Source organism: Pristis pectinata, chromosome 27, assembly GCF_009764475.1.
Source record: "Pristis pectinata isolate sPriPec2 chromosome 27, sPriPec2.1.pri, whole genome shotgun sequence".
Taxonomy (NCBI): domain Eukaryota; kingdom Metazoa; phylum Chordata; class Chondrichthyes; order Rhinopristiformes; family Pristidae; genus Pristis; species Pristis pectinata.
The window spans coordinates 5,453,210-5,480,747 of record NC_067431.1 but is presented as its reverse complement, the minus strand read 5'-3'; the positions used below and the strand labels follow the sequence as shown (position 1 = coordinate 5,480,747).

At 43.7% G+C, this 27,538-nt stretch overlaps 1 protein-coding gene across 1 annotated transcript in view; it reads right to left on the bottom strand.

Annotated features, from left to right (window-relative positions):
• The window catches only part of LOC127583568 (V-set and immunoglobulin domain-containing protein 10-like 2), a 139,201-nt gene that overhangs the window by 27,054 nt on the left and 84,609 nt on the right, over nucleotides 1–27,538 (bottom strand). The window contains exons 5-7 of the mRNA XM_052039690.1: nucleotides 16,130–16,483; nucleotides 9,573–9,851; nucleotides 5,640–5,915 (exon numbers count right to left, since the gene is read on the bottom strand). Of these exons, the coding sequence (XP_051895650.1) occupies nucleotides 5,640–5,915; nucleotides 9,573–9,851; nucleotides 16,130–16,483 (909 nt within the window). The remainder of the gene's footprint in view (nucleotides 1–5,639; nucleotides 5,916–9,572; nucleotides 9,852–16,129; nucleotides 16,484–27,538) is intronic.

Here is a 27,538-nt window from a genome sequence, read left to right as displayed (position 1 = left end):
GACGCCAAATCTGTGGACACACAGCGAGAAAATCAAAGCCTAGTCCTACCTTCAGTCTTTCTGCTGCCTCTTCCCACTTACAATTAGCAGGTGGACAATAAAAAGGATCTGGGTACTACGTATGGTCAACATGAACAGACCAAAGAGGAAGATGCTAATGTAGGAATTAGAGGAGATAAGTCAATCTGCAGAATTTATCCTGTCACTTTGCCAACACTGGAGGCGACTCTCCTCCCTGAATTCCTACCACGTCTCTGCAACTCTTAATACCCTTGTTTCACCAAAGCAGCTATATCTTTTTTAACAACTTCAGTTGCTTCTACATCTGTAGCCTTGGGAGCAAGCAAATTACAAAGTTGCACAGTCTTCTGTCAGTAGAATTGTTTTCTGTAGTCGCTGTTAAAATGAATAAATGTACTACAGTTCATGCCAACACTACTTTCTCAGTAACCCGTGGGAAACTCATGGTGCAATGCTCACAGTCCTAAATCATGGAATTGTATGCCTGAAGATTGATTTACAGTACTGAGCAACCAAAGGTGACCCAATTGCAGTGTGGAGTTCTAACAATTAACATATTCCAATGCTTCCACAATTTCCTGCTAATTGTTCATTAGTTTTCATCCTTTTAATACCAAAAATAGGTTCAATAAGTCAACACATTTTTATAATGCTTAAAAATTAAATAACTCTTGTCTACATTGAGAAAAAAATAATATAGAAGGCAGAATGTTTTTCCCACTTTGTCCATCCTCTGTTAAGCACAATGAAGTCTCTCTAACTCAGCCAAACACGTGCACCAGTCCCAATCCTAATGTGATAAAGATCAGACAATTTCTACAACTGATGGTGAATCCTCATTGTCACCCTGTCTGTGCAACTGTAAACCACATCCAATATCATGGGCAAGAACCCAGAGTCACAATTCAGCTGTGGCAAGAACAATTAAATAAATGGCATACTGCATATCATTGACAAAGACATCAATTAACATGAAGAGCATGAACAATGGTGTCTGGTGTGCTTTGGAAACACAGATTTCAGTGGGTGTTCTTGTAGAATCCAACTTTAGACTGGACACATGCCTCTCTGAGAAAGCAGGGTTCCTTTGGTAATTTTTCCTTTCTCAATGACAGCAAATACCCTGACATGTATCGACTCAGGTCTCTTGAATGGTCCTGCAAGAATAATTGCTGTCAGAGCACTGAGGAGAATTGTCCTGCTATTCACAGGCTCAACTACATCCATCTGAGAATGGGCAAGGCTTTGGTTTAAATCTCATCTAAAAATGCCACCTCTGACAGTGTGAAGCCCCATCAGTACTGCACCGGGAGGCCAGGCTAGCTTGGATGTGGGCCTCTGCAGTGAGACTTGAAACTACAGACTAAGAACAGTAGGGAAGCAAAGAGATTTGGATTCCCTTAGGCCTAAGTCAGTAAAAGCTGGTGCCCAAACACAAAATATTATCAAAAAGCTAATGGTCATCTCAAAATGTTGGCGCGTAAAGAGGAAGTTATTGTTGAATTGTATCACTCTTTAGTCAGACTCTTACCAGAGAAATGCAAGACTTGTACTCTCTTGAGGGTTAGACAATTGAAGAATGTGGTTAAAGTAAAAGGATAGAATATGTTTCATGGGGAGAGGGGGAGAATTGGGACAAGGAGACGTCATATTAAAGTTGTCCTGATGCAGGGTTTTGACCTGAAATGTCAACAATTCCTTTCCTCCCACAGATAATGCACGATCCGCTGAGTTCTTCCAGCAGATTGTTCGTTGCTCCAGATTCCAGCATCTGCAGTCTCCTGTGTCTCCATGTTATAGTTAAAGCTGGATCATCCAGGAATGAAACCAGGAAGCTGTCCTTCACAGACGTTGTAGGAATCTGAAAATCTCTTTTCCAAAACGTTGGGTGGCCATTTCACAATTGAGACTGAAAACTTGTAAGTTTTCATGTTGAAGCTAATAAGCAGTGTGCACCAAGGGTAAGTACATGGATCATCTGTGATCTAATAGAATGTCAAAACTGGCTCAAGAGCCGGAATAGCCCGCTCCTGTCCACATGAGCTGAGGACATCAAGGTGGTGAAACTACAAGCAAGCTTGAGTAGGTCTCCTTCACCATTGTGTAGTCAATGTTAAACTCTAAACTTGAGAAAACAATTGCTATGACTTACCTGTAAGGTAAGTTAACAAAGGCTTGTGACTGAATAGCTCTTCATCCTCAAACACAAACTCGTGAGCACAGATCACATTTGTCTCAGTGATCATGACATGATCATTAATAATTAACATTATTGTGAACTTCTGGAAGAGCACGGTAGACCCCAGAGGCAATTAAAAACTCTCTACTCTGGAGTTCATTTGCTTCATCTCTCCATGTATCTACAGTCACCTCCATTCCTCCAACACTGAGGTCTCTGTGTTCCTCTAATTCTAGCCTGTTTCCTTTGCTGTGTATATCTACATAGAACACTACAGCGCAGTACAGGCCCCTCGGCCCACTATGTTGTGCTGACATTTTATCTTGCTCTAATACCTACCTAACCCTTCCCTCTCAAATGTTAACCCTTCCGTGTCATTTCTCTACCATTCATGTGGCTATCTAAGAGTCTTTTAAATGTCCCTAATGTGTCTGGCCCCACAACCTCTGCAGGCAGTACGTTTCACACACCCACCACTCTCTGTGTAAAAAAATTAGCTCTGTCATCCCCCTTATACCTTCCTCCAATCACCTTAAAATTATGCCCCACGTGTTAGCCATTTTCACCCCAGGAAAAAGTCTCTGACTGTCAACTCGATCTATGCCTCTTATCATCTTGTACACCTCTATCAAGTCACCTCTCATCTTCCTTCTCTCCAAAGAGAAAAGCCCTAGCTCACTCAACCTATCCTCATAATATATGTTCTCTAATCCAGAGAGCATCCTGGTAAATCTCCACTGCACCCTCTCTAAAGCTTCCACATCCTTCCTATAATGAGGCGACCAGAACTGAACGCAAAACTCCAAGTGTGGTCTGACCAGAGTTCTATGCCCTTGTTCCTGGAATTTCCTCTTCAAACCTCTGCACTCCTTTATTGCTCCCTCATCCCTTAAAATAATCATAAAACCGAACATTTTTGCCAAACTTTTGGTCTTGTTCTTATATTTATGTGAGCTGGTTTTAAATTGTGTCTGATAATGTTCAGATGGAACTCTTTGGGACACTTTACAAATTTAAGAGATGAACGATAATGAAATTTGTGCTATAGAAAGAAACACACATGCACTGAGTCCTGGGAAGCATTGTCACTGAACTGGCTGTATTTTGGTTAAGGAGTCCACCTTTAAAGAAGTGACCATTTCGTTGCACTTGTCATCTTTTTAGTGTGTGAATTCCATTTTATAGGGCAACTCAATCAACTCTTAATCCACCCCCTAATCTCTTGTGATATTATGAATGTCTGACAAAATTCAGAAAGCCAATGCCAGGTGTCAAAAATTTATAAACTAGAGTTGTTTCATGCTGAAATCAGCATTTCATCTGGAAGGACTGTTTGGGATGGGGAGGGAGGGGAGAGATGAAAGGGCAGGTGTTGTATCCCCTGTTAGTGGCATGGGAAGGCATCAAGAGAAGGGGAGTGGTTGATGGAGATGGAAAAGCAGGCCAGGGAGTTGCAGAAGGAATGGTCCTTTGGAATGCTGAAAGGGAAAGGGAGGGCTTTATCTTTCACCAGGAAGGACTGTGTGAATTCCTGGATGGTGCAAAGGGAAGAGGTTAAGGGACAAGTGTTAACTAGAAGCTAATCAGTGTTGCTGAAAGAGATTTATAAGTTGACCTGGAGCTGAAATTTTACAAACACTCATCCGCCTGTAAACTCCCTCACCCTCACCAACAGATTCTAATGGATGTCAGTCAACTGCTTAGTTAGGTTCGGTGATCCACAGACAGGCAGGGTAATTTAAACACTCTACAACCTTTCTGCTATTGTGAAACTCCAGGACCTCTGACTTACCTTGAGCAATGCCAAAGGTGGCAAAATTCAGAAGGTAAAGGTGAGTCAGATTGGTTGTTCTTCTGAGGGGAATCTATGACTGAAGGAGAACATTAGCTCCATTCTCAAGAAATAGATTTTATGTGCTAAACAGGTATATTCAAGAGATGCTGTGATTTTAAAGAATGCATCTCACAAGTCGTGGACAAGAGATATCATTGATGCTCATCCTCAGTGTTCCTGTCCTAACAACCGGCTCCATTCATGTGGATATTTTGTCAACAATAGCCACTCTCCCCTCCACCCCTCAGTCCCCCACAACAACACAACACCAATGTACCACAGCATTTATCACTTCAACAATGGCAGTTCTTCCTAACATCCTCTTTATGCATGAGACCACGAGGAGTTCAGATGCAAGTTGGTTGGCTCCTTTGACTCACGGCGATCTGATGGTTGCAGCAACAGCTAAGGCAGTTATAGAGTCATAGAGCACGGAAACAGGCCCTCCGGCCCAACTCGTCCATGCTGACCTAGGTGCCCACCTAAGCTAGTCCCATTTGCCCGTGGTTGGCCCACGTCCCTCTAAATCTTTCCTATCCATGGACTTTTCCAAATGCCTTTTTAAATGTTGTTATTGTACCTGCTTCAACTACTTCATTAGTTATTGGAGAAAGCACGCCAAAGTCTGTGCTGGCCAAGTCTAAGGAGGTTTAAATCAGAGCAAAGGTGACCAGCAAAACATAATGCCACAAGAACAACATGAAGGAATGACAAACTGCTATATTTCTGGCATATATAATTCACACTACAAAGACTTTAATAACTTAAATATACTAAAGTAATCTTCAAACGCTTCAACAGATTGTAAGTGGTAAATGCAGCTTGCTAAAAACATGGATAGAATAATGGACTTTCCATTTCAGGTAGTAAAGTAAGAGGATCCTATAACCGTCTCCTAGTGCCTGATATCATACATTACTTCCTCTGACAGAAGCTATAGGAGCTGATCTTAGCCAGAATGAAGAATTTGCAACTGCAGCTTCATTAATGCATCCCTTGTACTCAGCTTCCATTTCCTGCACATTCTGAGAATGATGTTACCCTATTATGTTGTTGAGAATAATATCAGCAGGTTTCATAGGAAATATCAGTTTCTTTCCAATGCTGTAATTTAATCAACCTGTGTTTGTCCTGAATTGTACTCACAATACAAAAAGCCATCACAATTGTGTTAACTGCCCCTACAATTGTGTTATGAATTAACGCAGGACATTACAGTAATATGCTGACAGCACCTTGCACATCAGAAGTTTATCAATCTCACAACAGAGGTTTAAAAGGTCTCCATTTCTCTGAGAAGTTGCCAAAAAAATTGAGCTTTTCAAAGATCACTGTGTCCAGAAACGCAAGGGAGACAAGAGAATATAGAGAGTTGAAATAAAAGAGAAAATGCTGGAAACACCCAGCAGGTCAGGCAGCATCTGTGGAGAGAAAAATATAGTCAATGTTTTAGTTGAATGACCTTCCACAGATGTAGCCTGATCAGCTGAGTTTTGCCAGAATTTTCTGTTTTATTTCAGATTTCCAACATCTGCAGGTTTTTTTGGTATTTAAAGTACAGAAGATTTCTTGAAACTAAATCATTTGAGATTAAATTCTACTCACAGTAGACAGTGAGTACGATGGTGGTCTTAGTTCTGGTGTTGAGGACTGTGTTGTGGGCAAGGCACATGTAGGTTCCTGTCTGTCTTCGGGAAATCCTCTCAATGACAAACTGCTGCCCGGCGTAGATCTGAGAGTTGTTGTGAAACCAGATGTATTGGCTGGGTGGATTGGAAGAGGCTGAACAGATCATAGAGACGGTGTCAAGTTCAATGGCTGAATAACCCACTGAGTTGAGAGAGTAGGGAGTTATGTTGATGGCTGGCTGATCAGGACCATCTAGAAAACAAAAGGGTGAGCACCTTCAATTCAGGCACTAAATATTGATGAATTATTAATCAATGCTAGATACCAGCAACAGAGCTGCTTTCAGTCAAATGGTAATTATTTTCCTCGCACTGACTCTTATCAACCAGGAGCAGAGATTGTGGAATTGGCCCAATAGCTTTTCATGCCTGCAGGACAACCACAGTGCTTCCCAGCCAATGAGGAAATACTTGAGAAATAAACTCTGTTACAGATAACAATCTCCCAAAAACTCAGGAGGTAATGACAAGACACAGCAAGGCAAGGCAAGGCAATGAGCAGGCATGGTAGTGCTGCAGTTAACGTAACGCTATTACAGCGCCAGCAACCCGGGTTCAATTCTGGCCACTGTCTGTAAGGAGTTTGTACGTTCTCCCTGTGCCTGCGTGGGTTTCCTCTGGGTGCTCCAGTTTCCTCTCACATTCCAAAGAGGTACGGGTTAGGAAGCTGTGGGCATGCTATGCTGGCACCAGAAGTGTGGCGACACCTGCGGGCTGCCCCCACAACGCTCTACGCAAAAGATGCATGTGTTTCGATGTACATGTGACTAATAAAGAAATCTCTATCTCTCTCTCAAAAAGATAATCGTCTTGCGGTTGGGGGTGAAACCTCTGTTTTAGAGTCATAGAGTTAAACAACACAGAAACAGGCCCTTCGTCCCAACTTGTCCACACCAACCAAGATGCCCATCTGAGCTAGTCTCACTTGCCTGTGTTTGGCCCATATCCCTCTAAACCTTTTCTATCCATGCACCTGTCCAAATGTCCATTAAACATTGTAAATGTACCGACTTCTACAGCTTCCTCTGCCAGTTTGTTCTATTCACCCACCACCCTCTGTGTGAAAAATTTGCCCCTCAGGTCCCTTTAATATCTTTTCCCCTCTCACTTTAAATCTATTGGTATCGGTATTGGTGTTGGTATTGGTTTATTACTGTCACTTGTGCTGAGGTACAGTGAAAAACTTGTCTTGCATACCGATCGCACAGGTCAATTCATTACACAGTGCAGTTACATTGAGTCAGTACAGAGTGCATTGAGGTAGTACAGGTAAAAACAATAACAGAATACAGAGTAAAGTGTCACAGCTACAGGGAAGTGCATTGCAGGTAGACAATAAGGTTCAAGGTCATAACAAGGTAGATTGTGAGGTCAAGAGTCCATCTCATCAAATAAGGGAACCATTCAATAGTCTTATCACAGTGGGGTAGAAGCTGTCCTTGAGCCTGGTGGTACCTGCCCTCAGGCTCCTGTATCTTCTGCCTGATGGGAGAGGAGAGAAGAGAGAATGACCCGGGTGGGTGGGGTCTTTGATTATGCTGGCTGCTACACCAAGGCAGCGAGAGGTAAAGACAGAGTCCATGGAGGGGAGGCTGGTTTCTGTGATGTGCTGAGCTGTCCACGACTCTAGTTTTCAACTTCTCCACTCTGGGAAAAAGATTGTGACCATCCACCTTAGCTATACCTCTCATGATTTTAGTTACCTCCCTCAGCCTCCTATGCTCCAAGGAAGAAAGTCCCAGCCCATCCAGCCTCTCCTTATACCCCAAGTCCTCCAGTCCCAGTAACATCCTTGTGAGTATTTTTTGTACCCTTTCCAGTTTAATGACATCCTTCCTGTAGCTGGGAGACCAGAATTGCACGCAGTTCTCCAAGTGTGGTCTCCCTATTGACCTACATAGTGGTAACATGAAGTCCCCTCTCTCGTACTCAGTGGCCTGACCAATGAAGGAAAGCATGCCAGACACTTTCTTCACCACCCTATCTACTTGTGTCACCACTTTCAGGGAAACATAATACCTGCACCCTAGCTCTCTCTGTTCTACAACACACTCAAATTATGCCATGGAATCTTTTACATCCGATTGGAAAACAGACATGGGCTGTTTAACATCTCATTCAAATCCCATCCCTCCGTACTGTACTGGGACACTCACCTAAAATTGGCACCCATATTTCTGCAGCAGGAAATCCTTGATTTCCGACATTAAAGCCTGAATTGCTGTATAAAGTGAAATGGATCGTTCAAGACCTGCCCATAGTCCCGGCTCACTTCTTGAGTTCCCTGCCCATCTGAACGCACGGCCATTCTCCAGAAGCAGGGGGCTGAACAAACTGATTCCCCCGAACCCAGCAGGCCTTAAAAGGCTTTTTAGTAAATGCATTTAAAAACCATCCAAATAGAATTCAATAATTTAAACAATAAAAATCACCGAACAAATTAAAAATAATAAATGTAATTAAACACACAAACAGGAGTTAAGAACATTGCACTTTATTTGTCTACCTGCACTGCACTTGTTCTGTGCCTGCAACACTATATTCTGCATTATGTTTTGTCTTTATTATCTTGATCTACTTATGTATGGCATGATCTGTCTGGGTGGCACACAAAAGCTTTTCTCTGTATCTTGGTACATGTGATAATAATAAACCAATACCAATAAAGTATAGTAAAATAAACTAAAATCAGCTTTTGTCTTTTCTCCCACAGTAGGCTGATGACCACATTCAAATGAATGGAGGTGTCCGCCCCAACGCCACTCCTCTCTGGCACGAAGACTGGTGCTGGATGCAAACTATGGTCGTACTCTCTGATCAGTGAGCAACTGCTCCACCAAAAGGCTTAATGACAGAGCAGGTGGTCAAATATACCTGCATCTGGACCTCAGGAAATTTTAGATTTCCACACCCGTGATCACAATTCAGCCCAGTGTTAAAGCTCTACCTTAAGTGAACTCTCAGAACTAGACATGACATGGTACACAATATATTCTGGTAAAAGCACCACCCAAAAACGTGCCTCACCCCTGCTTTAGGAATCAGAATTTACACATTCTACAGATTAATGTTTCATTCACATCTGTGGCAGGAGGTGTTGTTGAACTACAAACTGGGGCTAATGTTGGGCTGCTCCAGTGAGCTACCCAACCTCATCCCCATGGGATTCTTCTGCCTATAGTGTGAGCTCTCAGTCAGGGCTAAATCAAGACCCAGACCCAAGATGAGAATGGCTGGTACTGCAGTTGGCTGAACTGTCAATTAACCATCAGAAATACATTGAGGGAATGTTTCTTTGAAACATTACATCTTCATTCCATTATCCGATTCCAGTGATTCAGGTGGACATGACAGAGCTGATAAGCCTCTAAAAGTAAATCAGCAAAGTCAAGTTTGTGATGTTTGTGTGATCATACACCTTCCAATAATAGAACGAAGCACTTGTAAAACAGTTTGAAAGAAGAAGGAATATTTGCATTCATGTTGTGTGTTTCACAATGCTTTAAGTAACAATAGTGAATCTCCAGCAGTGCAGTACACCTTCAGAACTACAGTGAAGTGACATCCTAGATTATATGCTCAAGTATTTGGATTGGGAGGTGTGCAGCACCTACCGAACCACATATGACGCATGCACAATGGTCAAAAAGAATGAAAAAAGGTGCAAACCAACAGGAGTTGGATGATTAATGGAAAATATATGGAGCTCATTGGGAACCAATCACATTGCATGCTAGAGTGAGAGATTTTCCCAGAAACTGGAGTCACTCTGGCTTTCAGATTACATCCAGAACAGCCGGGAGCTCTTCAATTGTACATTTCAATTGTCCGAGTACTTATGGGGACTCACAGATCACGTCGAGCCAGACCCGATTGCTGGTGGCTTCATTCACCTCGTTCCTGGCAGTGCAGGTGTACCAGCCAGTGTGGTTCCTGTTTACTGAGGTGAGGTTTAGCTGGCTGCTGGTTGTCTCCGAGATGTTGACAGGGCTCCTGGACAGAGTTGCCTGCCTGTTCCAGATGTACTCCAAGGGCCCAGTTCCATTCTCTACAGAACACGATATTGAAATTGTGGACCCTTCGACAGGCGCCGAGGTGCTCATCTGAATGGACGGGTTGGTAATTGGAACTGTGGGGTAAAAGGAACACGGTTATCTCCACAAAATATGCTGAATGTTTTCACCTCAATTCAACAAACCATCCTGGTGGCATGGTGTAATGACCCCATATTCTGCATTCTGTTTTCCTTTTGTGCTACCTTGATGTACTGATGTATGGAATGGTCTGCCTGCATGGCATGCAGACAAAAGCTTTTCACCGTGCATCCTGACGTGACAATAATAAACCAATTACCAATCACCTCTTGACTGGAAGTATTTTTTGGAAAGTGAGATTATGGGGCCTTGTTTCAGTTCTTGCAGCCGAATATTTACTTCGACACTTAACCCACATGTGCCTGACTTGGTTTGGAAACACAGAATCATACAACTTAGTGAAGCCATTCGGCCCATTATGTACTTTCCAGTCTAACAAGAGCTACACAACTTTATGCCACCTTCCAGCACCAGGTCCATAGCTCTGCAGTCTATGGCTCTTCAAGCATATGTCCAATTTTTCTTAAACAGAATACTGGTGGAACTCAGTGGGTAAAACAGCATCTGTGGAGGCAAAAGGTGTAAGTCAACATACTGCGTTGAGACCCTGAATCAGGACCTGGTGATCAGACCGAACATCGAGACCCTGCCTCACCCTTGTGTTGATGCATCGTACCGACTGGAAATGTAGACTTACACCTCTTGCCTCTACAGCTGATGATTGACACGCTAAGTTCCTCCAGCATTCTGTTTTATTCTAGATCCCAGCGTCTGAAGTTTTTTTTGTCTCCAGCTTTTCTTAAATGTGGTGAGAGATTTTGTTTCCACCATCCTTTCAGGCAGTGAGTTCCAGACCCCTCTCACCCTCTAGGTGAAAATATATTTCTTCATTCCCCTCCCTCTCTTTCCACCAATTTATTTTCTCCCTGGTTTTTGACCCTTTACCTAAGGAAGTATCTCCTTCCTACTTACTCCATCCTTGGCTCCTCGTAATTTTAGTTAACTCAATTAAATCTCCCTTCAGCTTCCTCTGTTCTAAAGAAAACAACCCGGCCCTATCTGTCCTCTCCTCATAAACAAAATGGTAAAATCCTCATAAGTTTCCTCTGCACCCTCTCTAACCGTTCCCTTTAATATGGTGGGCAGGATTGTATGTTGTACTCAAGCTGTGACCGAAAGCATACTGTATACAATTCTAGCGCAATATCACTGCTGTTACATTTTATACTTCATTTAATAAGAAGGAATGCAAGGTTAGCGATGCGGATGGAAGGTCAATGAAGGATCAGCGTGGTTGTCTATGTGTGGAAACATGGAAGATGGGCGAGATCTTTAGTGAATACTTTTCATCTGTATTTACCACGGAGAAGGTCGTGGAGAACAGAGATGTCCTGAAAAATAGCAATATTACAAAAGAGGAGGTGCTAAAGTCTTAAACTGCATCAAGGTGGATAAATCCCCGGGGCCTGAACAAGTGTATCCGAAGGCATTTCTGGGAAGCCAGGGACGAAATTGCTGGGGCCATGGCAGAGATATTTATATCTTCATTAACGACAAGTGAGGTACTGGAAGATTGGAGGGGGGCTGATGTGCCTTTATTTAAGAAGGGCAGCAAGGACAAACCAGGGAACTACAGGCTGGTGAGCCTAACATTAGTGGTGGGAAAGTTACTGGAAGGGATTCTGAGAAACAGGCTCCATTTGCATTTGGAAATGGATAGTCTGCATGGCTTTTTGTGTGGGAAATCATGCCTCACTAATTTTTTAAGAGGTGACCAAGAGGATTGATGAGGGCCCGGTGGTAGATGTTGTCTACATAGACTTTCACAAGGCCTTTGACAAGGTCCTGCATGGGACACTGGTCCAGAAGGTTAGATCGCATGGGATTCGGGGAGAGCTAGCTACTTGGATACAATATTGGACTGGTAGTAAGAGTCAGAGGGTGGTAGTGGAGGGTTGTGACCAGTGGTGTACTGCAAGGATCAGTGCTGGGTTCCCTGTTGTTTGTCACCTATATTAATGCTCTGGATGAGAATGTCACTGGAATGATTCATAAGTTTACAGATGGCACCAAAATTGGTGGTATAGTGGACAGTGAAGAAGGTTATCATTAAGGAAGAAGAAACTATCATTAAGGAAGAAATAGCAAGACATCTGGATAGAAATGGTTCCATCAGGCAGGCACAGCATGGATTAAGGAAAGGCAGATACAGTTTGACAAACTTACTGGAGTTCTTTGAGGATATAATGAGTGCAGTGCATAGAGGGAAACAGGTGGATGTTGTACATTTGGATTTCCAGAAGGCATTCGATAAAAGACTTATCCATAAGACAAGGATGCATGGAGCTGTATTAGCATGGATAGAGGATTGGTTGACCAATAGAAGACAGAGAGTTGGGATAAATAGGTGTTTCTCTGGCTGGCAGTCAGTGGTGAGCGGGGTGCTGCAGAGGTCAGTGCTGGGCCCACAACTGTTCACGATATACATTAACAATTTGGAAGAGGTGACCGAGTGTAGCGTATCCAAGTTTGCTGATGACACGAAATTGAGTGGAAAAGCAAATAGTGCAGAGGATGTGGAGAGTCTACAGAGAGATATAGATCGGTTAAGTGAGTGGGAAAGGGTCTGGCAGGTGGAGTACAATGTTGGTAAATGTGAGGTCATCTACTTTGGAAGGAAAAACAGAAGATCAGATTATAATTTAAATGGTGAAAGATTGCAGCATGCTGTTGTACAGAGGGACTCGGGAGTGCTTGTACATGAATCACAGAAGGTTGGTTTGCAGGTGCAACAGGTTATCAAGAAGGCAAATGGAGTGTTGGGCTTCGTTGCTAAAGGGATTGAATTTAAGAGCAGGGAGGTTGTGCTGCAACTGTACAGGGTACTGGTGAGGCCGCATCTGCAGTACTGTGTGCAGTTCTGGTCTTCTTACTTGAGGAAAGATACACTGGCTTTGGAGACAGTGCAGAGGAGGTTCACCAGGTTGATTCTGGAGATGAGGGGGTCAGCCTATGAGGAGAGATTGAGTTGCTTGGGACTATACTTGGTGGAATTCAGAAGAATAAGAGGGGATCTTATAGAAACATATAAAATGATGAAAGGGATAGATAAGATAGAGGCAGGAAGGTTGTTTCCACTGGTAGGTGAGACTAGAACTAAGGGACATAGCGTCAAGATTCAGGGGAGTAGATTTAGGATGGAGATGAGGAGAAACTGCTTTTCCCAGAGAATAGTGAATCTGTGGAATTCTCTGCCCAGGGCAGCATTTGAGGCTACCTCATTAAATATATCTAAGGCACAGTTAGATAGATTTTTGCATAGTAGGGGAATTAAGGGATATGGGGAAAAGGCAGGTAGGTGGATCTGCATCTACGGCCAGATCAGCCATGATCTTATTGAATGGTGGAGCAGGCTCGATGAGCCAGATGGCCACCTCCTGCTCCTATTTCCTATGTTCTTATGTCCTTATATAAGATTACAATAGGATCTGGACCAACTAGGAAAGTAGGCATAGGAATGGCAGATGGAATTTAACTTGGCAGGGTGCTGGAGAGTGTTGTAGAACAGAGAGACCTAGGGGTACAAGTACGTAGTTTCCTGAAAGTGGTTGCATAAGTAGACAGGGTGGTGAAAGAGGCTTTTGGCACACTTGCCTCCATCGGTCAGGGCATTGAGTACAAGAGCTGGGATGTCATGTTATACCTGCACAAGACATTGGTCTGACCACACTTGGAGTATTGTGGAGACACAAGAGATTCTGCAGATGCTGGAATCCGGAGCAGTACACAAAAAGTGCTGGAGGAACTCAGCAGGTCAGGCAGCATCCGTGGAGGGAAACAAACAGTCGACGTTTCAGGCCGAAACCCTTCATTGTGACTGGAAAGGAAGAGGGCAGAAGCCAGAATAAGAAGGTGGGGGGAGGGGGGCAGGGGATAGGTGAGTTCAGGTGAGAGGGGGAAGGTAGGTGGGTGGAAGAGGGGGAGAAGATGTAATAAACTGAGAGGTGATAGGTCAAAGAGGCCAAGGGCTGAAGAAGAAGGAATCCGGTAGGACAGGGCAGTGAACCGTGGAATAAAGGATGGGGGAGGGGAGGAGAGGAGGAGAGGAGATGGGCAGGTCATCAAGGTGGGGGAAGGGAGCTACAGGAATAAGGTAAGACAAAGGTGGGGGGGGGGGGTGGGGGGGAAGAAAAAGAAGGGGAGGGTTTACCGGAATTTAGAGAAATCTACGTTAAGGCCATCAGGTTGGAGATTCCCAAGGAGGAATATGAGGTGTTGTTCCTCCAACCTGCGTCTGGCCTCAACATGGCAGTAGAGGAGGCCATGGACAGACATGTCAGTATGGGAATGGGATGTGGAATATTGTGTCCAGTTCTGGTCACCTAGTTTTAGGAAGGATGTCATTAAGAAAGAAAAGGTGCAGAAAAGATTCGGAAGGATTTTGCTGGAACTGGAGGGCTTGAGTTATAAGGACAGAATGGATGTTCTCCCTGAAGCATAAGAAGCTGAGGGGTAACGTAAAATAGGTATATAAAATCATGAGAGGGAGAGATAAGGTGGATGGTCGCAGTGATTTTTTCTCAGGATAGCGAAATCTAAAACTAGAGGGCGTAGGTTTGAGGTGAGAGGGGAGAGATTTAAAGGGGACCCGAGGGGCAAGTATTTCACACAGAGGGTGATGGATACATGGAACAGAGGAAGTGGTAGGGGCATGCACAGTTACAACATTTAAAAGGCATCTAGACAGATACATGGGTAGGAAAGCTTTGGAGGGGATATGGGCCAAATTCAGGCAAATGGGGTTAGCTCAGATAGTCACCTTGGTTGGCACGCACAAGTTGGGCTGAAGGGCCTGTTTCCATGTTGTATAATTCTATGACTGTATGACTCTGTGATTCTGTAAGCCTACAAGTTTATACTGGATAGTGCCAAGTTGTCTGAGTGACACTGAAACAACTGGAGATTATTCTATCATACTCCTGTCTTGTGTGTTTTAAATAGTGAAAGGACTTTGGGGTGTCAGGAGCTGAGTCATTTTCAGGATACCCAGCCTGTAACTTGTCCTTGCAGCCACTGTATTTATGACACCTGTCTTGATGTATTTTAAGCGTTGTAACTGTGCATGCCTCTACCACTTCCTTGTTCCATGTACCCATCACCCTCTGTGTGAAATACTTGCCCCTCACATCCCCTTTAAATCTTTCCCCCTCACCTCAAATACCTTCTAGTTTTAGACTTCGCTACCCTGGGAAAAAACACTGTGATCATCCACCTTATCCCTTCCCCTCATGATTTTATATACCTATTTTACATTACCTCTCAGCCTCTTATGCTCCAGGGAGAACATCCATTCTGTCCTTATAACTCAAGCTCTCCAGTTGGGTTTTATGTCAACAGTGGCCTCCCCTTTCCCGTGATGCTGATGGTGGGGAGCCCAGTGATGCCAATGACAATGACTATCAGCAGTAGATGGTTCGACACTTTGTTGTCACTGCTGTGCACATTTAAGATGCAATTTAAGACCTTGAGAAATTTGGTACTACTAGCACCTATTGAATAAGCTGCAGCTGAGGTTTTTAAAACAATTTAATGTGGAGCTAGGAGGAACAAGACTTGTCCGTATTAAAGCATTAGCTGCAGCCTGTCTGTATTTGCCAACACCCACCACTCCATCCTCCAATCCCATCTCCTCCCCTCCCCGATCGCATCTGTCAGTCTTGGCCTGCTGGGGACCAGTGTGGTGAGTTCGGGTGTCTGACTGGTGCCTGCGTTTATTAGTGATGAGGCCCAAATCAGAAAATATTGGAGGTAGCTTGGTAACATTTCAAATAGTTAGTAGGTCAGGCAGCATCTGTGGAGAGGAACAGTTAACATTTCATGTCGATGACCTTACATCAGAACCTGACCTGATCTGCTGAGTATCTCCAGCGTTTCCTGTTGTTACTTCAGATTTCCAATGTTGCCAGTTTTTATTTGCTTTTAGTATGTAGTATGGTGTTTGGGCTCCTCTGCTCTGGAGCAGTTCGACTGCCCACCACACAGGTCATGACCAGATTTAGGCACTAATTAATATGGTGTAACAGCCATCCAACTCACTGTCAGTCAGTCATTAACCCCCAAGAGAATTAGTGACAAACTATCTTGTCAATATATTGCGAACAGTGACATGGTGATTCCCATTTTGTGCCATGTCTAATCCAGATATCTGGATCCTGTTTGGGAACATCCACTGAAGCAATGACAGTCATACACAATGTACTGGATATGAATTGCACTACTCCCCCCCCCCACCAGATTAAGATCTTAAACTCACCAAGGACGTACAAATCCACAAAGATATACACAAGTTTCGCTCCGTCGTTGGTGTCGTACAAGCTTTGACATGTGAAGCGGCCCTCAGCCGCCAGCTGCAGGTTGTCTATGACCAATGACGCGCTGTTGGAGAGAACTTTCACCTCGCCGAACATGGAAGCCATTTTCTGCAGTTTGGCGCCCATCCCATAATCGTACAGCACCGCTCGAATACCGCTAGACCCGGGCCTGGTGAAACCCCAGATGTAAATGGTGGGCAAGGACTGGCCACATTCCAACACCACAGATCGGCCTATGACCCCTTTCACCTGGGTCTCAATGTACGTGACCTCCTCTGGATCCAAGATCACCAACCCTGAGTAGATAAGGGAACAAGGTAAGTGCACAAGTAAAAGCAGAGAAGTCTGACACAAAATAAGGTAACAGCATCAGCAGAGGGAGAAACAGATAACGTTTCAGTTTGCTCATCCTTCAATAGAGCTGGAAGATGCTGGAGATGTCATAGACATTAAAGGGAGGGATAAGTAAATACAAAAGAGATTGCACTGTAAGATGAAAGATGGTCAAGTAAAGGAAGCAGCAATGGATGGAGATACTGTTACAACAGAGGGGTAGGTGGCATGGAAAATCCATGAAAGAGAAGATGTTTGCCTTGGCCTGAGAATGTGGAGGTAGAAGGGGCAGATTGGTCCAAGAGGGGAAGGGGAGCATACTACTTCATCCATCACATGACACCACACTTCAAGCACAAGGCCAGACCTCCACCAATCTAGATGTGGCCACCCTCCACTGCTGGAAAACGGGAGCTGTGCTTAAGATAGAAAGCTGAACGCAACGCAAAGTGTCAAGTAGAAGGATGACAGTTAATGTATAGCCTTACGTAACAACTAAATTCTTCAGTCAGACTGGTATTTATACAGTACCTCACTGTATCACAGTGGACATTTTTAAAATTCCTCAGATATAATCACTTCGAACTGTTGTAATTTCTATTGTATTGGTGAACAAGATCTTGCAGACAGATGATGAGCAGTCAACCTATTTTTGATTGGTTTAGGTGAGAAATGACATCAGTCAGCTCTTCTAGTGAACTCACCTCACTTCTTTACGTATATCATGGGATCCATTAAGCAGTTTTGATATCCTATCCAAAGCACACACCCCCAACAATGCAATACTCCCTCAGTACTCAGCTGTCAACTTGGATTATGCTCAAGGATAATGGCTTAAACCCATAACCTCGTCAAAGACTTTTACAGCAGACGTACATAGTCCCATAGACCTGTGTCCTGAAATGCTACTTGTGAGTTCTGGGAGTTATCAGTGGGCAGTTCAACCGTTGTAGTTGGGTGGGTGGGTGGGTGGTGAGGGTGGGGAGGGTGTCTGGCATAGGAACAAGAGGGGCATCAACACTGGGCTTGACCCTGCCCTTTCCTGCACAAAATTCCTATCAAAGGACAATATAGATCATGATACCTATTAACAACCTTTCCTCCCTGCCCTGTCCACAAACAATGAGTGCGTTTACCATCTTCATCACTTGGGCAGCGTTGCAGAAGACGAACGCTGAACATACACTGCATCAATTATGATATAGAATTTACAGTACTGGAATATCTTGCTGTTGTTGGCATTCATGGTCCCTGTGAACTTCCTCTCATCTGACTTCATCTCACCAATAAACAAACCTCTATGGTTAACACAAGATAATTATCTAGCCTCCCTTCGAATAGATCAATATATTGACTCAACTCTCCTGTAGTAGCCCATGCACATTTCCCACTCTTATGAATATTTTTACACCATTTTCTGACAATCTGTTCTATTCATTTTTCTGGTGGAAGGGAAATAATTTCATCTCTAATCTCCTTGAAGTTTTTTTACTTCAGTCTTTTTCATGCAGAGTCCTTACAGCAAGAAACCTGGGCTGGAATCCAGTCTTGAAGAAAGTTCCCGGGAGTGAAAGCTACAGTTTAACCTAAAGTACCAGACAGTTTTCATGAAGCAAGTAATGTGGGATGATCATACCCATTTTTTTTTCAAAACACAAGCAGGAATACATGGCAGAACATTCTCCTGCAATGGCACTACCAGATTGAAAAGAAGCAGTCCAACTGAAAGGTATTCCTCTTTGGTGTTAAAACACATTTTATAACCATAGACCTATCTTGAGAAGTGTTAGGAACACACAGGATATACTCTCAGTTCTTACCAAGAGCCAACGGAGCCAGAATCCAGAGAAACTTTAACAAAATTTGAGAATTCCGAGTCAATCCATCACCCATTTCGGGATCATGCTGCTGAAGATACACAGGATGTGCAGAGAACACCCCTTTGACCAACGTGATATCAGAACAAGTTGTCCAGGGGAGCTTTTCTCAATCCATTCACAGACATTTCAAGCCCCAGTGTTTTCATGGGACGACGGTGTAATCACAGTGAAGTAACTAGGCTAATGTATACAAGCATGGACCAAGGAACATGAAGCACTGAAGTTATCTCAGGTTAACTCTGAATAATTTATTACATCTTCTTTGATAAACTGCTCTCAGTTTACTAATGTACTTTAGTCTCTAATTATTATGCAGAAGTAAACATTTCTCCTTCCCAGCTACTTATCTGATTATCTTACTCAATTCAAATAAAAAGCAAGTGAAACATCTTTTTGGGATTTGTTCAATTCGCAGAAATCATCCTTTTTCATGTTGATACCTGAGAATAAGATACAGAGATCTAATCAATGAATCAAGTGATTTATATTCATAACACTGGTACATAATCTTCTTTCTTTAGGCAATCAAGGATGACTTGCTTCTACTAGTTTTGTCGGTTCTGAGATGACCGATGAGGTGAATGTGGGAACTGCAGCCTCTTCCAAGGATGGGGCAGGGGGTGCCTAAGGGGGAGGCAGGTGGGTGGTTTGTGAGATGGTATGCTTCTTGCACCATTTACACAGGCATCTTTGCTTCTGATGCATGAACTTGAGGTTCTCAAAACTATCCCACTTGCTCCTTCGCCACTTCGAGTGATCATGGGCTGGGAGTCAGTGAGGATGGCGCATTTTTTTCCGAGGAGGTTTTGAATACATCCTTGAATCTTTCCCTCTGTTTTCCTTGTAATTGTTTCACTCTCAGAAGGGAACATCTGTTTCAGGAGTCTGGCGTTAGCCAGGTAAACAAAGTGTGCTGTCCAGTGGAGTTGACTGAGTGTAATCAGGGCCTCAATACTGGGGATGTTGGCCTGGGAGAGGACAGTGACACTGGATCACTTGTCCTTCCACTGAACAGATACTCAATATCAGAGTACATTAGAGGCTCGGATCTTATCCAGCAGTGTGAATGTTTTATACACAGAACAATAAAGATCTGAAATAGTAAGAAAATTGCGGAAATACTCAGAAGCTGTAGCAGTGTTTGCGGAGAAAGGCACAGAGACTATGTTTCAGATGGATGACCTTTCATTAGAAAATCTTCTCTGTCAGGGTATTTTTCCACAACACTTTTAATCCTGGAATCTGATAATGTGGTTTGAATTGTAAATATATATAATTATGGAAATCCAAGAATGAGGTACAGACTAATCAAAAGTTTTATTTATAAAATACAAATATTCATAAGTGTGTTATAGGCTGCAGTCTAACCAAAGTCTTCAGGTGGTCTCATTGGTATTGGTATTGGTTATTATTGTCACTTGTACCGAGGTACAATGATAAACTTGTCTTACAAACCGATCTTACAGGTCAATTCATTATACAGTGCGGTTACATAAAGTTAGTACAGAGTGCATTGATGTAGCACAGGTAAAAAACATAACAGTACAGAGTAAAGTGTCACAGCTACAGAGAAAGTGCAGTGCAATAAGGTGCAAGGTCACAACAAGGAAGATCGTGAGGTTATGAGGTCATAGGTCATAGTCCATCTCATTGTACAAGGGAACTGTTCAATAGTCTTATCACAGTGGGATAGAAGCTGTCCTTAAGTCTGGTGGTTTGTGCCCTCAGGCACCTGTATCTTCTACCCGATGGAAGAGGAGAGAAGAGAGAATGTCCCGGGGGGGGTCTTTGATTATGCTGGCTGCTTCACTAAGACAACGAGAGGTAAAGACAGAGTCCAAGGAGGGGAGACTGGTGTCTGTGATGCGCTGGGCTGTGTCCACAACTCTCTGCAGCTTCTTGCGGTCCTGGGCAGAGCAGTTGCCATACCAAGCCGTGATACATCTTGATAGGATGCTTTCTATGGTGCATCAGTAAAAGTTGGTGAGAGTCAAAGGGGACAAACCAAATTTCTTTAGCCTCCTGAGGAAGTAGAGTCGCCGGTGAGCTTTCTTGGCCATGGCATCCACGTGGCTTGTCCAGGACAGGTTGTTGGTGATGTTCACTCCCAGGAACTTGAAGCTGTCAACCCTCTCGACCTCAGCACCATTGATGTGGATAGGTGTATGTACACCACCCCCTTTCCTGAAGTCAATGACCAGCTCTTTAGTTTTGTTGACATTGAGGGAAAGGTTGTTATCATGACACCATTCCACTAAGCTCTCTATCTCCTTCCTGTACTCCAATTCATCACTGTTTGAGATACGGCCTACAATGGTAGTATCATCTGCAAACTTGTAGATGGAGTTAGAGCAGAATCTGGCCACACAGTCGTGAGTGTATAGGGAGTAGAGTAGAGGGCTGAGGACACAGCCTTGAGGTGCACCAGTGTTGAGAATAATCATGCCGGAGGAATTGCTGCCTATCCTCACTGTTAGTGGTCTGTTTGTTAGAAAGTCAAGGATCCAGTTACAGAGGGAGGTGTTGAGTCCTAGGTCTCGGAGTCTGGTGATAAGCTTGCTTGGTATTATTGTATTGAAGGCAGAGCTGTAGTCAATAAACAACAGTCTCACATAAGTGACTGAAGTTTATAACCATCACCTAAAGCCAAGATTAAACCATGGTTTTATACTCACACTGGGATATCTGTGTCGGTTGTGATACCTTGTATAAGATTCCTGTTGATTTACTAGGATCACTCCATTCTCTCTTTCACTGTTGCTTTGTTTACATACACACACACACACACAGAGAAAAGCAGTTCTACAATGGACACAGAAGGCTAAGAAGCGAGAGCTGATGGTTTGATGGGTTTGAAGTGGAAAACGCCTTCCTTTGTTTATTCAAAAGTCAAAAGTCCATGTACGCACAGGTGCAATGAAAAACTCACTTGCAGCAGCATCACAGGCACACAGCGTCAGAGACACAACATTCACAAGAAACGCATAAATTAAACAAAATTTTTATAAGGAAGAACACAATCAGAACAAAAAAAAACAAAGTCCATTGTAGTGCAAAGTAGTCAAAGTTGTCATAGTGTTGCTATACTGAGCTAGTGATTAGGTTTGTGCAGGTTGGTTCAAGAACCAAATGGTTGAAGGGAAGTAGCTGTTCTTGAACCTGGTGGCTTGGGACTTCAGGCTTCTGTACCTCCTTCCCGATGGTGGTTGCGAGAAGATGACGTGGCCTGGATGGTGGGGATCTTTGTGATAGATGTTGCCTTCTTAAGGCAGCACCTCCTGTAGATACTACCGATGGTGGGGAGGGATGTGCCCATGATGTATTGGGCAGAGTCCACTGCTCTCTGCAGCTTCTTACATTCCTGCGTATTTGAATTGCCGTCCCAGACCGTGATGCAACCAGTCAGGATATTTTCAACAGTACATTTGCAGAAGTTAGTTATCTTCTTATCCCAACACCCACACCATCTGTGTCATTCAGTTTCTCTTGATCTCCACCATTTCACAGACGTATCCCCAGTTCTCTCTACTCTGCCCCTTCTCTGCAACTTGAAACATGCTTGTTTTCCAACTTTTCCTAGTTCTGACGGAAGGTCATCAACCTGATTTGTATCTCCATAGTTGATGCCTCAGTATTTCCACCATTCTCTGTGTTTGGTTACATGTCAATAAAAAGAGATAGAATTAGTAGTTATTTGAACCTGTATGGATTAATTAGAGAAAACCAGCATGGATCTGTTAAAGACAAATCATGTCTAACCAATTTGACAGTCTTTTGACGAATCAGCCAAGTGAGTCAGTGAGGGAAATGTAGCTGATGTGCAATAAAAAGGGTTGTAACAACATGGGAAGAAAATTAGCTTAAGCTAAGTAACAGGAAACAGAGGGTTGTGAAAGGTTGTTTAAAGACTGGAATGAAGTGTGCAGTGGATCTCCACTGGGGCGGGGGGTAGTACTAGGACCATTGCTTTGTGTGGTATATTTTGGTGATTTGGACTTGGGTGCGAGGTTTGCAAATTTGCAAGTGGTGCAAATCCTGGAGGCAGTGAGGAGAATGAACACCTAACTTATGGACACCCTGTATGTACAAACGAGGCTTGGGTAGACTGGCGGGATGGATGGGGATGGATTTTCCGGCTGCTATGGGGCTTCAGGCATGTTCTGCCAGGTGGAAATGGGGCATTTCCATGTGCCTTCTTTCCCCACCCCGGAGCCACAGCAATCGGGGGCTGGGTTGAACGGAGTGGAGCTGGGGGCACTGAGCAGACTCACTCGCTCACTCACTGAGTCAGTGAGACCAGCTGGTGGCCACTCGCACCGTGCCTGCTCTTTCTCCTGCCACGGCCGTTTCTGTGATCCTCTCCCACCTGCTGTTTCTGTTCATTTCCGACTTACAAACGGTTCGGGTTACGAGCAGTTCTCAGGAACAGGACCCTGTCGTAACCCGAGGACTGCCCGCACAGACCAAGGAGGTATAGTCAGACCGATGGGATGCCCAGATAGGTCGTAGATGAAATTTAATGTGGAAAAAATGTGAATTATTACATTTTGGTGGGAAGAATGAGGAAGAGACGACACAAATTCGAAGGTTACACAGTCAAAGAGATCTGGGGTTATATGCGCATAATCTATTGAAAATGGAAAGGCAGTTTGAGAAAGTGGTTAAAAAAGCATCTGGGATCCTGGAGGCATAAATTACAAGACATAGACTACAACGAATAAATGGAGGCATAGATTACAAGAGCTAGGAAGTCAATGTTTTGACCGTAATTGGAGTATTGTGTCTGGTTCTGGGTGTCACACATGAAAACCATGGAGGGGGTGTGGATAGGGTTTACTAACATGGTTTTAGGGACAAATGACTTTCACACTATGGATATTCTGGAAAAGCTGGACTTCTTCTCTTGGAGTGGAGGAGGTTGTGGGAGATCATGGAGAGTTTAGACAGAAATTGATCCAATTGAGGTAAGGCTGGAGGACTAGGCAACATAGAAGGAAGGTGATTGCAAAAGAAACAAAAGTGACATAAGGAAAAATGTTTTTATGCAGTGAGTTATAAGGTCTGGGCCATACAGCCAGGGTAGTGGTGGAAGCAGGTTCAATCATAGCATTTACCATGTTGATGGATCAGAAAGGAAAGAATTGGCAAGATGGGGGAGTGGGACTAGTTCTTTGATTATTCAGAACCAGTATGGACTCGATGGGCTGAATGGCCTTCTTCCATGCTGTAATCTTTCTGTAATTCTTGGAGGTCCATGCAGTAAGAGTGGGGAACTGAATTCTGACTAATAAGGCCAATATTTACAATGAACTTCTGATAATAATCTTCTGTGAGATCGTCAAGACCCAATGAATAGTTAGTCTTGATCAGGAAGAAACCTAAGCTCTTCGGTGGCTTCAGTCAGCCACAGATCACCTTGACAACGACTCCCTTGAGCCAGATAGGCTTACAGAGCAATGCACAGACCACACAAGCTGATCACCAGAAGAGCTGCAAGTCATGGCAGACTCCGATTAAGTGACCACCTTTAGCTCAATTGGACTTTATTCTGAATTCTTGTAAAGTGCCATGAGAAAATAAAATTTTACAATTGTACTCTTTTTCTTCTGTTTGTTAACTGGAACTCCAATTTCATATGGCTGGCAAACATCCAGTGAAACCTCAGATCCATTAGAAAACTGAAACAAATAATAATAAATCATTAAGCTGGAATCTCAAGTATCAAGTCTGGTTCTAACTTTCCATGTTATTAATGTCTGGGGACATCACACAGTTCCATCACAAATAAGCTTGGTGCCACGTTGAATGACAGTGCCAAAATCCACCAATGATGTCACAATTAAACCCTGAGAATTAGCTGAATAACAGATTACATCCTGCAAATTTTCAGTGAAACAGACCTGAAGGAAACATTAACCATAAAGAGTTTAAGGCTCCAATAAACACAATAGGACATGAAATCAAACGCATGTGAAGGACAGACAACAGGCTTCAATCACATATGAAGCAGGGGGAGTCCAATGCTGTACCTTGATCCACAGGCTGTGTGAAGAGAGGAATGTGGAGAAGAAATGTGCACTGGATTGCAGAAAGTTAGTCAGCAGCCTTTGAACTACAGCATAGAAACAGGACCTTCAGCCCAACTGGTCCATGCCGACCAAAGTGTCCATCCAAGCTAATCCCATTTGCCAGCATTTGGCCCATAACCTTCTAAACCCTTCTTATCCATGTACATGTCCAAGTGTCTTCTAAAAGTTGTTGTTGTACCTGCCTCAACCACTTTCTCTGGCAGCTCATTGTTTTAAGAAGACTACTATCATCCTGGTACCGAAGAAAAGCAAGGTAACATGCCTCAATGACTACCGACCAGTGGCTCTGACATCCACCATCATGGAGTGCTTTGAGAAGCTGATCATGGCACCCGTCAACTCCAGCCTCCCAGACAATCTCGACCCACTGCAATTCGCCTATCACCGAATCAGGTCTACAGTGGATGCCATCTCCCTGGCCCTACACTCAGCTCTGGAGCATCTGGACAGTAAAGACACCTACTTTAGACTATTGTTTATTGACTACAGCTCTGCCTTCAATACTATAATCCCACACAAATTTGTCACCAAACTCCGAGACCTAGGACTCAACACCTCCCTCTGTAACTGGATCCTTGACTTTCTAACCACAATCAGTGAGGATAGGCAGCAATACCTCCGGCACAATTATTCTCAACACTGGTGCCCCGCAAGGCTGTGTCCTCAGCCCTCTACTCTACTCCCTATACACTCATGACAGTGTGGCCAGATTCTGCTCTAACTCCATCTACAAGTTTGCAGATGACACCACCATCGTAGGCTATATCTCAAACAACGATGAGTCGGAGTACAGGAAGGAGATAGAGAGCTCAGTGGAATGGTGTCATGACAACAACCTTTCCCCCACTGTCAACAAAACAAAAGAGCTGGTCATTGACTTCAGGAAAGGGGGCGGTGTACATGCACCTGTCTACATCAATGGTGCTGAAGTCGACAGGGTTGAGAGCTTCAAGTTCCTAGGAGTGAACATCACCAATAGCCTGTCCTGGTCAAATCATGTAGATGCCATGGCCAAGAAAGCTCACCAGTGCCTCTACTTCCTCAGGAGGCTAAAGAAATTTGGTATGTCCCCTTTGATTCTCACCAACTTTTACCGATGCACCATAGAAAGCATCCTATCTGGATGTATCAGGGCTTGGTACAGCAACTGCTCTGCCCAGGACCACAAGAAACTGCAGAGAGTTGTGGACACAGCCCAGTGCATCACGGACACCAGCCTCCCCTCCTTGGACTCTCGCTGCCTTGGTGAAGCAGCCAGCATAATCAAAGACCCCACCCACCCAGGACATTCTCTCTTCTCTCCTCTTCCATCGCGTAGAAGATACAGGAGCCTGAGGGCACGTACCACCAGGCTTAAGGACAGCTTCTACCCCACTGTGATAAGACTATTGAATGGTTCCCTTATACAATGAGATGGACTATGACCTCACGATCTACCTTGTTGTGACTTTGCACGTTATTGCACTGCACTTTCTCTGTAGCTGTGAAACTTTACTCTGTACTGTTATTGTTTTTACCTGTGCTACATCAATGCACTCCGTACTAACTCAACGTAACTGCACTGTGTAATGAATTGACTTGTATGATCGGTATGCAAGACAAGTTTTCCACTGTACCTTGGTACAAGTAACAATAATAAACCGATACCAATACCTTTGTGTAAACAAGTTGTCCCTCAAGTTCCTATTAAACCTTTCCCCTCTCACTTTAAACCTATGCCCTCTAGTTCTTGATTTCTCAATGCTGGGTAAAAGACTGAGTGCATTCACCCTATTTCTGCCCCCCATGACTTTCTGCACCTCTGTAAGATCACCTCTCAGTCTCCTACGCTCCAAGGAATAAAGTCCAGCATTGCTTCTCTGTCCTATAGTGTCTTCATTAAAACCAAGGTCAACTTGAGAATCCGCTCAGGACCTTTTGCACCTGGCTGAAAACACTTACATAAGAACATAGGAAGCAGGAACTGTCCATACAACCCCTTGAGCCCAAGGTCATGACTGTTGTGATTTTTGGCCTCAATTCCATTTTCTTATCCAGTCCCTATAACTTCATTTCCACAAAGGTCTATCTATCTTGACATTCACAGCTCCTTGGAGTAGAAATTTATTTTCTAAGATTCACGACTCTCTGAGGGAAGAAATTACTTCTCATCTCATCTTAAGTGGGCCACCCCTTATGCTGAGACTGTCCTCTGGCTCCAGACTCCCCTACCTGGGGAAATATTCACACAGCATCTACTTTGTCAAGTGCCCTCAAAACCTTGTCCATTTCAATGATTTCACCTCTCTAATGTCTAAATTTCAGACAGTGATATCTCATCCTATCTAACCTTATTTATAAGATAACCCTTTAATCCCAAGAATCAATCAAATGACATTTGGCCATGTCACCTCTAAGGCAAGTCAATCCTTTCTTAAATGCTGAAACCAAATTATACCCAGTAATCCAGATGCGATCTCATAGAAGTCCAGTAAATTTGCAGCAAGGCTTCTCTACCCTTGGGCTCCTTGCAATGTAGGCCAACTCTCCGTTTGCTTCTATAATTACTTTTCGTAGAGATGAGCTAACATTTTATAATTCTTGTCGTAGTAACCCAAGCCTCTCAGAAAAGTAGAAACAAATAGTCACACACCATTTAAGTAATACTCTGCTTTTCCCTTCGTTTTGTCACCTTTGATCATGTGAATGCCTGAAACGAAAGAAGCTGTTCATCCCATCAAGGCCTCGCCTTCCACAACCTTGGACTAACTCTTCCTTACAATTCTCTGTCATCTTCTCTTAGCCCCAGATTTCCCTTCTCCAAACATGTTCAGCCCACCTGCCAAAAGGACCCAGAGTTCAGCCACTTTGAACTAAGGAAAAATAAATTAACAGAAGCATTGATATAGACATTGTGGCTAGTTGACTCCATGGCCTGGAACTAAAAGCTCCATGAAATCAAAGGACTTGGACTCCTACCCTATAAATTTCAATACCATTTCTAAGCAGGTATTGAGGCTGTTACATTGAAAACCAGAAGTGGTGGGCCATTTAGGTTCCTGACGTGTCT